This window comes from Grammomys surdaster, unplaced genomic scaffold (genome assembly GCF_004785775.1).
Source record: "Grammomys surdaster isolate TR1022 unplaced genomic scaffold, NIH_TR_1.0 274, whole genome shotgun sequence".
In the NCBI taxonomy this organism is placed as follows: Eukaryota; Metazoa; Chordata; class Mammalia; order Rodentia; family Muridae; genus Grammomys; species Grammomys surdaster.
Genome location: NW_021604715.1, coordinates 101,377 through 114,667, shown reverse-complemented (window position 1 = coordinate 114,667; position 13,291 = coordinate 101,377). Strand labels below are relative to the sequence as shown.

At 43.6% G+C, this 13,291-nt stretch overlaps 1 protein-coding gene across 2 annotated transcripts in view; it reads right to left on the bottom strand.

Annotated features, from left to right (window-relative positions):
* The window catches only part of LOC114628938 (integrator complex subunit 6-like), a 52,842-nt gene extending 39,792 nt beyond the window's left edge, over nucleotides 1-13,050 (bottom strand). For both annotated transcript variants that reach the window (XM_028776922.1, XM_028776923.1), the window contains exons 1-2: nucleotides 12,575-13,050; nucleotides 12,364-12,441 (exon numbers count right to left, since the gene is read on the bottom strand). In XM_028776922.1, coding sequence (XP_028632755.1) covers nucleotides 12,364-12,441; nucleotides 12,575-12,685 — 189 coding nt within the window. In that variant the 5' untranslated portion in view covers nucleotides 12,686-13,050. The remainder of the gene's footprint in view (nucleotides 1-12,363; nucleotides 12,442-12,574) is intronic.
* Nucleotides 13,051-13,291: the final 241 nt, after the last annotated feature.

The following is a 13,291-nucleotide window of genomic DNA, read 5'->3' as shown; positions in this document are numbered from 1 at the left end:
AGAGGAGAGGAGAGGAGAGGAGAGGAGAGGAGAGGAGAGGAGAGGAGAGGAGAGGAGAGGAGAGGAGAGGAGAGGAGAGGAGAGGAGAGGAGAGAGATAGGAAATTTACAGTGTTTATATACATGTGGAACATTTCATGCAAATGAGAGACCTGCTTTATACACCAACATTCATCTTTAAGAAATGAAGCAGAAGGGAGTCCTTACTTTCCAATGCCATGGCTGAATTAAATGTTTGATACTAACCCAAGAATCCCACAGTCTATTGCCTACTTATGTGGGCTCTCTTCCATGGCAACAGAAATGCAGAGACTGGGCCTTTTCACTAAACAAATGTGCTTCTAGGCAACTTCAGGCCAATTTAAAGCAAACCACTTTGGTCTGGTTCAGGCTAATAAAGCACTAAAGGTCATACTCCAGTTCCCTCCCCCTTTCCCTTGAAGCCTCTCACCATTATAACAACAATTTAAAAGCACCTTCTGTCACATCATCCCCCTCAAGTCACACCCTTAATGGGAACCTTTCAGTTCACTTCCTTCCTGATCCCTCCCCCATCCCTGTCCGTCAGCTGCCAGGCTGTGGATCTCTTAGGTCCTTTGTTAGATGAGGTTCTAAGGGTTGAAGACAGAGTGGAGAGTCACACCCAGCAGGTATATGAGACACGTCTGGCTGAAGTGTTAGGCCACAAATGATGAAGTATACATTTATAAAGAGACACATGGAGCAGGTCTCAGAGAGCTCTAAAATCCCGAGAAAGGCAGACTTGGCCTCCATAGGCATGGAGAGTCTTTGAAGGTTCATGGAGAAGATGATGGGAGTAAATGAAATTTTAAAGAAAATGAACAGTTCTTTTGAATGTATGGTAGGAACATGGGAGGTCCCTAGAAGACCAATTACAAGGGTAGCAAAAGTGAGTTGAAGATAAGGATGTAGGAGGCCTGTCAAAGGGACACCAGCTAGGCCTTAGAAAAAAAGATGGAAAGAAAGAATCAAAGCAGCATCGTGGTTTGCTCTCAATCCTACATGATTCGACACCACAGGATGACAGACCCGTGGACGCTGTAACTGTGGCGTGATGGTTAGAACAGCCAACCAGTGAGGACATCTTATAGTCCTCTAAGATAGCTGGGTGAAAAACAGAAGGAGGAGAAGCATCCATGCAGACAGAATATGGCAAACTATGAAAAGAGCAGGATGCATTCATCAAAGATGGAAAGACAGAAAAGCCGAGCCGCAGAGTAAAGGAAGTAACAAGCCGCTGAAAGGAAGACGTAGCTCATTTCAAACTTAGCTAAGGGCAAGGGGAAAAACCACTTAGAAACTCCTTGCAGCGAAGTGTAAAAAGCTCAAGGAATTAGTATTTTTTATTATTATTACTGTGTGTGTATGTACCGAGTGTGTGGGCCCATGTGACACAGCGCAGCTGTGGAAGGCAGAGGACAACTTTGTGAGTTCAGTTCTTTCTTCCCACCTTTGCCAGGCTTCTGAGGCTCATTCTCAGGTTACCAGGCTTTGGAGGGCACTGCTTGTACCCAATGAGCCATCACTTTAGTCCTGCCCAAGGAGTCCTAAAGGGAAGAACCCCTAGGACTGTAATAAACCGTATTTTCTCAACAGTAGTATTCTTCGGCTGCACAAATAAAACTGTCGAGTTTTTTTTTTTCAATAGCATTCAAGTCCCAAAGCTTGGCTTTTGATACTTGATTATTCAAGTCAAGGGGTGGACATAAGTAATTAAATCACTTCTTTTCAGCCTTCCTAACATTGCAACCCTTTAATACAGTTCCTCATGTTGTAGTGACCTCCAACCATAAAATTGTTTTCGTTGCTGTTTCATAACTGTAATTTTGCTACTATTATAAACCGTAATGTAATTTTTTTTTTTTTGAGAAAGAGGTTTGCCAAAGGGGTGGCGACCGACCCATGGGTTGCAAACTGCTAGATCAGAGAATGGTGAGTACTAATGAATTGTAAAATCAGGAGAATACGATTTAAGACACAAAGCTCGGCTTTTTCTGTGGGAATGTAGCACATTGCCAGAAAAGTCTTCCTGCGACGTTTCTCCCATCAAGATCTCAGTGGTCATTCTGACAGAATCTCCAGTCCTTTGAAATCCATCTAAATTCCAGGCCATCTAAGCAGGAAAGAGAGAACTCTCTCACCACAGTTTGAAGAGAGCAGAGGGGCTGGATGAGATGTGGACCACAGCAGCAGCAGGAGCCACACAGAACCATTCAAAGTTTGGTGCATGTAGACCTTTAAAAAGTCCTGCTTCGACTACAGGTTGCAGACTAGAAGACATCAAATGGTTCATGTGGAGAGCACTAAATATTTTTCTTTTTCACAGAAGAAAAAGTTATCAGGTGACTGGTAAAGCAAAGAAACAGTAATTTCTAGTCATCACTGAGTAACCAAGAACTACCCTATTGCTTTTGCCAAACCTGCTAGTGTTCTTCTGGGGCCTACTCAGCCTCCCCACTTGACAGAATATACATGAATACACTATCTTAAGTCCCATGCACTCAGCACCGGAATAACTCCACACCTGTGCTAAACAGGGTTCCAGCTGTGAGATAGATCCAAGATGAAAATGCGCAATGAAATTTACCTAGAAACAGCCAGCTAAATAGTAAAAATAACCTTTGCAGTACTAATTTTCCCTCATTAGGTGATTGCCTTACTATGCACTATTGTATTAGAAGACTCTGGAAATACTGGCATCCTGCTATTGGCTTTGTTTCTTAACCTCTCTGGGCCCCAGATAAATGGCTCTGACTTATCTATTAAGTGGTGATTATAATGACTATGACATAGGCTGACTGGTGAGATAAACTAAATAAACACTTTATATTCACTGGCAAACTGCCCTGTATATAAGCATTGCTCAATAATTGTCAGCTGCTATTATTAGAAAGCAAACATGCATTTTGTTTTCAAGGAAGCAGATCTGAGTCAATTCATATCTGGAGCATATGGCATATGATAAGGTCTAGACAATACATATGACCATAAAATAAGACTTAGGAGGACCCAAAACTTGGCTATTAAATGATCTATGTCTTTAAAATAAAGTTTTTTTTTTAAATAGTGCTGGGGCTTCACATACTCTAAATAATTACTACTGAGCCACACTCTAGCCCCTCCCACATATTTTGCATGTTACTAACAGACTTATCTGTGCTTGCATCCTTATAATTACACATTTATTCTTTAAATTGGAGTTTTTATAGTAATAATGCAATCAGATGGCCCTGGAAACCCCACTAGAAAGTTGAATCCCCAGAAATAAGAATCTTAGGCGCTTTCCTGTCAGGGGACCACCCCACCACTACCACTAAGCATTCCTCTTTAAGGCTCTGATGACTTCCCATGATAAGACAGGACTGTGCAAGGGCCTTAAAACAAACTTCAGTGAGAGCAATAATTCAAACTCCCTTTGTTTCTTAGGTTTGCACTATGTTGAGCTGGAAAAAAAAATGCGTCCTTTATCTTACTTTTCCTGCAAAAAACTGTTCCTGTAGAATCTGGAACCAAGTAGCTAGGGAAATCTAAGAAAGGACATATAGTAAATACTTTAATAACACTGAAAGCATTTAGTGCTACCAATGGACACATGTTGTAAATGGAATCCTGAACTATCACAGTTAGATTCATTCACACATATACTATGTTATACTTAGTCCAGGAGAAAAAACAATCTAACCCAACCAGTTGGGTCAGCAACTGCATCCAAAAACCCTAAGCAGCCAAGCTAGCTTTCAGTACAGCCAAGAATAGGATGCTTTCATATTTTGCCCCAGAGCTGAGGGTTATCAAGCCATCAACTCTGAACTGTAAGGCAACCTTTCATGTATAAATGAGGCCTTTATGATGGTGCTCAATTTAAACAGGGCTCTGAGAGAAAAGATCCTCCTTCAGAAACAATTTCCAGGGTCTGAACCTCAGAAAGTACCTTCAGAAAGAGGACAGAGAGATACTACTCACTGGAACTGCATTGTGAGACATGCACATAACTTTATATTTCCAAGCAACCGCGTTTAAAAAAAAAAAAACTGTAAAAGCTAGGAATGATAGGTAGTATGAGCCTGTAGTCCCAGCCTCTAGAGAGGCAGCTAGCAGTAGGAAAGTCACCTGATCCCAGGAGTTCTAGGCCAGCCTGCACAATATGGTAAGACCACACACAGACACACACACACAGACACACAGACACACACACCCAACTTGAATTGTATGACATTTACTTAACATAATATAACCAAATATATTTTGCATCGTTCGGCACACTTAAATAAACCATCCGCTTTCAAAGTGCTCCTGTGGCTGCTGCGCCAACAGTAGAAAAATATTGAATCTAGAACCATAGTCCAGTGGGAAAAGGTGCTTGACCCAAGCTAGGTGACCTAAGTTTTATCCCTGGTTCTACATATAGTGGAAGGAGAGAACCAAAGTCCTCTGACCTCCACACATATACCAGAGTGACATGCAGACGAGCACATAAGTGAGTGGAAAATCATGACTAGCTGCTGGCATATTTGAAAGACATGCCAACCGCCTCTATCCCTCAGTCCCTTGCTGTCTCTGCCGGAGCCTTTTCTATATCTTCCACCCAGCACAGACAGGGAGTGCTGAGGAAGAAAACGGTAGCAGAGAGGATGTTTTTAACAAATCAGACTGGAATAAACACAGTAGTTTTGTGGCCCAGTGACCTAATGGGTTAAAAAGGCCTGCCTGGGAAGGAAACCCGGGAGAGTCAATCACCACTTGCAACCCTGTATTCAAGAGATAAGTATCCCAGGCTTCCAACATGTATCCGTGCGGTTGGACTAGATCGAAGGTAACAGGAGACTCTCAAAGATCTAAATTAAAGGAGTTAAGGTTTTCTTTTATTCAGACTCCACCCCCACCCACACAGAGGGCCCTTCAATCTGGCCCTTCCCTAGAAAGCACATTTCTCCCCAAGATATAGAACAGCTGCCTTGTTTGGTCACTGTGAAACTAAGAACCCTGTGTTCTCGGCAGTTCATTTCTCTTCCAGAAGCAAAGGCAAACTGAAAAGGAAAATATTTGCCTTCTCCTTACCTGCACCTGGTCTTCTACACCCCCAATCCCAGTGCCAGGATGAAACACGTTCAAGTAGCTAGCACTAATTAAAGAGAAGACAACTTCAACTAAACCTTCGCCATTACTCCACCTCTCCACTTCCCCTCCACCCTGGCCCACTTCAACAAATGCTGGGAAAACATAACCAAACAGGCACAGATGACAAAACCTACCCCCATTTCTCTTCAAACCCACTTCAGACACCTTCTTCTCAAGAGAAATATACAAACTGTAGCTTGTCAGTTTCAAAATTCTTCCAAACTACTCCCAATTGTACTGAAATAACCTGAGTTCTCAGAGTCTTGTAGACTCCTTCCCGTTTTCCCCTTGAGCCGGGTGTTCCCTGGTATTACCCTAGGTCTCTGTAACAAAGTTTAGTGCACAGACATTGTTCAATAAATATAACTGCTGCCTAGACTGCAGAGGTAGGGAGGCACCGTCAGACCACCCTTGGGAATCACCATTTTGATCATATCACAGTGGTAATAAAAGTTGCATTTCCCTGCAAGAAAAAGGGATGGCAAGCAGATAAACTAGAATTGTTAATGGTGATTACTATCTGGAGGAAAAAATCTTGAAAATGGGGGTGTTGGTGGGGATGGGGGGTAGCTTTTGCATGTACACATTGCCAGAAATATTTTTTTCCTGTTAAATACCTAGTAAGAGCTAGGCAGTCTCTAGTACTAGAGGTACAACTATCCGTATGTTCAGATGCTCAGATTAGGGAAGCCAAGATGGACACTAATCTATTTAACATGCCAGGAGCTGTGGCTCTATCTCAGGAATAAAATTGCCTAGCATGTATGAGGCCATGGATTCAATACCCCAAAAGAATATCAACACACAGTAATAAAGTGCTAAATGCAGAGGCGGCGGGGGTGGGGGTGGGGAGGCTGTGGAGAAAGTGTTAAGGGACAGTTTTAGCAAATCATAAAGGGACTTGCTCCACTGCTAGGAGTGGAAGTGGAGAAGAGGAGGCCGATGACTTCAGAGAATGTACAAGAAAGGGTTGGTGCTGAATGGGTGTGGCAGCACACGGGCCTCTAATTCTAGCACTCAGAAGCCAGAGGCAGGAGGCTAGAGAGAAAAACAAATCCCAGCATGGTGGTACAAGTCTGTGATCTCAGTACTCTTGGAGGCTGAGGCTGGAGGACGGCTACAAATTCAAAGTCAGTCTGGGCTACAGAGTAATACATTGGATCAAACAAACAAAAGGAGTTGAAGCATGTCCAAGCTACAGAGAACAACATAGATACAATGATATGGAAGTTAGAAGTATAACTAGTTCCGAGAGGAGGGCATAATTTCTCTTGGTGATTGGAGCCTGGGTTCATGTGAAAAGAAAATGGACACACATTGTTGGAAAGGTAGCACACATCCAGATAAAGGCATGACTAGTGTTTAGGCCAAGGTGTTTGGACTATATTCTGACATCTAATGGAAAATCCTGATGGACTTTTCAATTTTTCATCTTTATCCACTTTTTTTGGAGACACTCTGTAGCCCAGGCTCTTTGAATTCACTTATGTAGCCCAGGATAGCTGAACTCAAGGCAATCCTCCTGCCTCAAGCTTCCAAATGCTGGAATCCCAGGAGTAAGCCATCATTCTGGGTTTAGTTTTGTTTTGGAGACAAAGTATCAATATGCAAGCCAAACTGGGATTACAACCATGAGCCACCATATCTAGTGCTTGAAGGCTTTTCACAGAGAATGACTATTTCACTTTATTTAAAGATTTTAACAAACTGTTAGCAATGACAGGGAAGAATGACTAGAGGGCCAGTTATCAACTGAACGTCAGCTACACCAGTGGCCCTGGTGACAAGTGGCAAATGTTGACACCTAAAGAATGACTGGATAAAAGTAAAAGAGGTCTAGGATAGAAAGTAGATAGATTTCTCCAATTCTGTCAGTGTTCTCCTTGTATCTTTCCGCTGATCCCTAATCTCAACATTGTACTCAGACAATTATACCTTGGCCAGAGATATAGCCTTCTAGAGCTAAGTCCCCGCCCACCCCCCTTTTTTTGATAATTTACAATGACTATTGTCAGATGCTTCAAATGGCTAGGGAGGAGGGGAAGTGAGAAAGAAAGCCAAAATCAAGCTAGGCATAATCTCAGCACTTGAGAGGCAGAGGCAGGATGAACTCTGTGAGTTCGAAGCCAGTCTGATCTACAGAAAGTTTTAGGATAACCAGGGCAATATAGACACCTTGTTGGGCGGGGAGGGAGCAAAATCATGGGGGAAACAATTCATCATCAAAGTGAACTGAGCATTTGGGGATTTAGAGTTTGAAAAGAACCTTGCATTGCCTAAGATGGTTCTCACAGGTCATGTTGTTACTATTTCACTCCAAAGCATTTCTATAGATTCTTAACCACAATGGAGGACTCCATTAAAAGTTGCTCCTTTAGTCAGGCAGTGGTACCACATGTCTTTAAGCCCAGCACTCAGGAGGCAGAGGCAGGTGGGTCTCTATAAGTTCTGGGACAGCCAGGATTACAGAAGAAAAACCTTGTCTAGAAAAAAACGAAAACAACAACAACAAAAGAATGTTTAATACTTTAGTCAAAATTCTAATAAATGTCTATTACATATGTCTTTTTTTTTTGTTTTAAACCTTGAGTTTACTTTCTCAGTCAGTAGGCCAGAATTCTTCCTCTTTCTGGTTCATATTGGTAAAGGCATGCAGACAACAGTAATCAAAAGTAGCTACACGGCCGGGCGGTGGTGTCGTACACCTTTAATCCCAGCACTTGGGAGGCAGAAGCAGGTGGATTTCTGAGTTCGAGGCCAGCCTGGTCTACAGAGTGAGTTCCAGGACAGCCAGAACTACACAGAGAAATCCTGTCTTGAAAAACCAAAAAAAAAAAAAAAAAAAGTAGCTACACAATGTTGAATAGCAACATCCAAGAGAGCTGTTCACTTTTTCAAATGATTCATGTTTTCAAATTACCTGCTTAGGATGTTTCTTTGAAACATTACATTTTATTTATAACATACTTCTGACCACTATTTGTGCACGTTTCAAGTATTTCTAGAAAGGTGATTCTGTGTTATATTAAAAAAACTCCTTTAAATAAAAATAATTTTAATAAAGTGGCTCCAAATATAAAATCATTTTGAATACTTATACTAAGAGAGAACCCAGGCTAATAGTTTGCTTTCTTCTGACAAGCCTGCCTCTCCCAGTCACAGAATAAAAAGAAATTATGATTCATAACAAAACAAAACATACAAGACAGCAGAATCTCAGCCAAGACTATTAAGAACTATAATTATTGCCACAAAGCTCTCACACAACATTTTAAAAGCCCTGTACTCGATTCGTCTTCTAAGGATCCACTGTAGAGTATACATAGTGTATTATAAAATACGAAACAGGAGTATCTAGCTATGTATACTGAAAGCATACTGCATAGAGAGAGCATTAACACTTGTAACACAACGGATGAAACATGTTTATGATGCAACACTAACTGAAATTTAATACACAATACTTGTATTTTATACTTGGTCCCCAAATGAAATTTAATTGCATCAACACACAGCACACAGCATGGAATGGGTATGAGTAATATTAAAAAAAAAGAGCAGACAGCTATATACAAAGAAGTGTGCAGTAGAGAGTTCCGAAGTCTGGTGAAATACTATATTTACACACTCAACTACATACATTAGTAAAAAAAAAGTCCTGCTGCAGTAACTTCGCACAAGATTTATTGTCAAAGCTTGTAAGTGGATATACTGGGAAGAGTTGCATGCCTGTTAAAAAGAAATCTCCCAAGCAAATGCACAACTCATGCCTATTACAGCTGCAACAGAAGAGGACCTACTAGCAAAATAAAATTCATTTGGAAGCATTTGGAGTTGGATATAATCCAGATCTGAGAAGTAAAATGGTGCAATGTCTCTGCAGCCTCAGGGAAACTGAAATGACACTTACTTTATTTATTCTGCAGAACAACTTGCTACCAATAAATTACTACCAAACCAACACTTTGCTAGAAGGATCTTGGGCCCCTAAGAGAGAAGGAAGTTTTAAGTAGAAACTAAGATGCCGGCTGACAGTCAAAGAAAGACCTATTTTGATAGCACGTGTGACAGAAAACAGTCCTATAGGACTCCCAGCTACTAGAACGTGAAAATCTGTACTGAATTTTAAGAAAAGTATCACCAGATGCTCTAAAATTCCCAAAGTTCTAAGCAAGCTACAACCTAAAAAGCAAAAGAACGAGGTTATCACAGGCCGAGGAGAGAGTTGGGCAAGGCAGAAAGGAAAAGTCCAAAATGGAAATTCAGAAAACTCTTACCTAAATATGGTCTACCAATAGTAATGTTGGTAAAGGACAAGAACACAATAATATTTACATACTCGATGTAAATCTTAATGTAACCTTAAAGGAAAGATGCCTAATGTTTCCTTTCACATAGGTAAATTGAAGAACGTAAAAAGGCTTGGGAAGGCATAAAGACTGAGATGAAGATTAATAATTAAACATACAGGGGCTGGAGAGACGGCTTGCTAGTTAAGAGCACCAGTTGCTCTTCCACAGCACCCAGGTTCAATTCCTAGCACCCACCTGGCAGCTCACACCTGTCTGTAACTCCAGTTCCAGGGGATCTGTCATCCTCACACAGACATGCACACAGGCAAAACACCAATGCACATAAAATTTTATAAAACAATAATTAAACATAGTGTATAAAGTATCTTCTCACACTTGATCTACAGGAAAAAAAGAAATCAAAGATAGAATACTTCTTGTAGAATGTAACATGGCAAAAGAAAAAGAACTACAATGAAATTTCCACTAAATGTTAATACTGAACATTTTCTTCTCTTCCAAACAAATATTGAAAGCTTCATAAACACGTGGCTAAAATACCCAGCCAGTAAAAAGTGTGTGGCAACTCAGGGTAGTTCACTGAATAAAAGAAACGGGGAAAGCCGAGTCTAAATAAGCAAGCACTGGCTGGGACTGTAGCTCAGTGGCAGAACAGTCGCCTAGCATGCAGCGGCCAGAGTTGTATCCCTAGCACTGAAAAGAAATAGTATGAGCTGTGGAATTCCAGTGCTAGGCTTGAAGGTGCAATAATGGCTTTTAAATTGGGGCAAAGCGTCCTCATCCTGCCATGGGAAAGGAGTCTGTAAATATTGTCATGTGATTCTTTTTTTCTTTCCTTTTTCTTTTTATTTCTTTTCTTTCTTTATTTCCTTCTTTTCTTTCTCTCTTTTTCTTTTCTTTATTTTATTTTATTGTTTTTTTTTTTTTTTTTTAGAAAGTGTCTCAATATAGAACCCTGGCTGGCCTAGAACTTGCTGTGTAGACCAGGCTGGCCTCAAACTCATAAAGGTCCATCACACGCTGCTTTCTGTGTGCTGGGGATTAAAGGCATACACTACCACAACTGGCTGTCACTTAATTCCTATAACTCAAAAAACTATTTTAGGAACTACCAGCATTCCTTGCAAAATGCTGTCCCTTTACAGAAAACGATAGATAGGAACTGGTTTTGTAGTTTATTCCCTCCACTGCTTCAAATTACTGATATGTCTTCAAATAGGCACACTACAAAAGGTAGGCTCTTGCCATTATTAGAAGTAGTCAGAGGGTGTAAACATTCAGACTCTGGACCTTATTTTCTTTTTCTATGGTAAGGATAGAATATTTGCAAAGCTTCATATTTGTAAGTGCTCCATTACTGAAATTTATGTCTCCAGCTCTAGGTTTTCACTATGTTAGCCCAGGCTGGCCTGGAAAACTGGCATTTCTAAAACAATATATTTGCAAGAAGTGTACTAGCTCGATTTTTTTTTTGGTAGATAAATAAAAATTGAAAACAAGCGAGCTGAAACCAAAATAGTATTAGGAAAAACCTACAATTTAAATTTTTAATCAAAGCAGAGAGTTACCAAATCAGTATCTTCGCTTTCATTATGTCCGAAATAACATTCTGGCCAACTTACTAACAACTCACTAAACCAGGGCTTACAACACATCCAGACTGAACCTCCTGTTAATTTACTGAGCTGAGTTAGACTGGGAAGGCGGTTGGGGGGACGGACGGATGACGCACCAGTGAAAGACATCAAGGATAATGGTAACAGCCTACTAATATTTCAACATGCAAGCACGATCCTTATGCAGGATGATTTAACAGTTTGAGTTCCTCTTATCTGACCACTGCAGGCGAACCAGTTCTTTATCTCTTCACCATAAGAACACAAATAACTACCCCACGGAGGCTAAGGGTCAGACCCTGAGAATCAAATCATTGACTTGATCTACTGCATCTGCTCAGAGTCCAATCCGTCCCCTTGGCAAATCCCTAAGCAGCTAAGAGCAAACCTAATTTCGGATGCAAATAGGTAGGCCTGCTCCCTAAAAAAAAAAACTGTGGCCCCTGTTAAACCAGTTCCCTAAGAAGGTTTTGCCTGGGCACCGCCCCCCCCCCGCGCCCCTCCCCTCCCCCAAACACTCTGTGGTTGCTTCGCAGGAATTTCCAATGAAACAGCAACTGTCGCTAAGGTAACTGAGAGCTGGGCTCAACCTGACTGAGCGTGCAGGGTCTGGGAGCAGCGTAGGCTAAGCAGTCCCGAGCGAGCGGGTGGTGGCACGGGAGGGGCGGGGGCCAGGGCCTCGAATGCAAAGGAGCTGCTCTGGGAGGCCAGCGCTAGCGCAGCCCCGCGTTTGGCAGGAAGAGGAGGGGAAGATGCTATGAAGGAGAAGCGGACGGGAGCGGGAGGAGGGAGAGGAAGCCCAGGCAGGGCGGGCCGAGAGAGGGAAGGAGGGACCAGAGGAGGAGCCCGGGCGGCAGCAAAGCCCGCGCGGGGCTAGGAGCACATCGGGGCGGAGTCCCAGGCGAAGGGGTCGCAGCCTCACCAAGAGCCTTGATCCCTCCTTCCTCGGCCTCCTCCCCTCCCTCCTTTCCATCTCAGCAGCGCCCTCACCCTGCCTCTGGCTGCCTCATACAAAAGCAAAATGTCCGCCATCTTCGGAGGCGATTGCTGCAGCCGTGCTAGGAGCTCGGCCCTCCCGTGCCTTCTCTACACCGACTGCTCATCTCCGGGCCCCTCTCTGCGACCCCCGACCGCCGCTACCCGCCCCGCTCCTCCTGCCCTTCGGCGCCCGGCACTCCAGCCCGTCCCGCAGGGCGACGCAGGATCGCCACGGGTGGAGGCAAAAGGGATCAACAGCCCCAGGCTAGTGGACGCGCACGCTCTTCCCGCCCACCGCTCCCCCGCTGGCCTGTTTACCTTGATGCAGTAGGGAGGCTCGTCGTAGGTGACCAGCATGTACCTGTCTCCGCGGCTGGCTGGGTCCCGGGCGCGCAGCTGCGGGGACGAGGGATGACGGAGGGGTCGCGTAGGAAACGAGGGGAAGCGATACAAACGTTACAGAAGCACCTCAGTCCAACCCCCCCATCCCGCAAAAGCGAACCCCTCATCTCCTTTCCCCTCCTTTTACCTTCAAGAATAACTCCACAGCGCCTTTGGCAATGTCCAAATAGGAGGTGCCCAGGTCAGTGCGCTGGTTCATGGAGGCGGACGTATCTATGAGGAACAGCAGGATGGGCATCTTCCACTACACCTCGGGTTCTGGTCCCCACTCTCCCGGCCCCTTTGCCCTCAATGCCACGTATGGCTACCCAAATCCTGAACTCTCGCAGAGCCAGGAAGCAAGAGGAAAAGGGGGAAACGGGATGGGATAGATGGAACCGCTCCTGGCCTCTTTCTGCAGCCCCAACTCCTCTCCCTCCAAGGGAACTTGAAAGTGTGAGTGCGTGTAGGTCTCCAGGCCGTCTCTCTTCCCCTCTTCTGCCACCACTACTGCCCGCCGCTGCTGCTGCTGCCAGGACTACTGCCTAAGCATCCGTCCACGCTCACTAGAGCGCTCGCCCCAGACTGAGAGCCCTCTCTGTTCACTGACACAACTTCTGTCTGCTCACCTACCATCAGCACCATGTGACCAGAACCCACGCCATTGGCTGCCAATTATGTTTAATTTACATATTCATTAGATGACTGGGTAAAGGGAGGGACTTAGGCCAAGCCTAAGAGTTATAGTTTGAACCCATGCTGGAGGTAAGCGGCGGGGGAGTAAAGGACCCTCTTTAAGCTTAGATTCTCCTTTAAAGGATTTGGAAGCCGTTAGGGTAATTTGTTTGGTCGTTTGGATGGATTT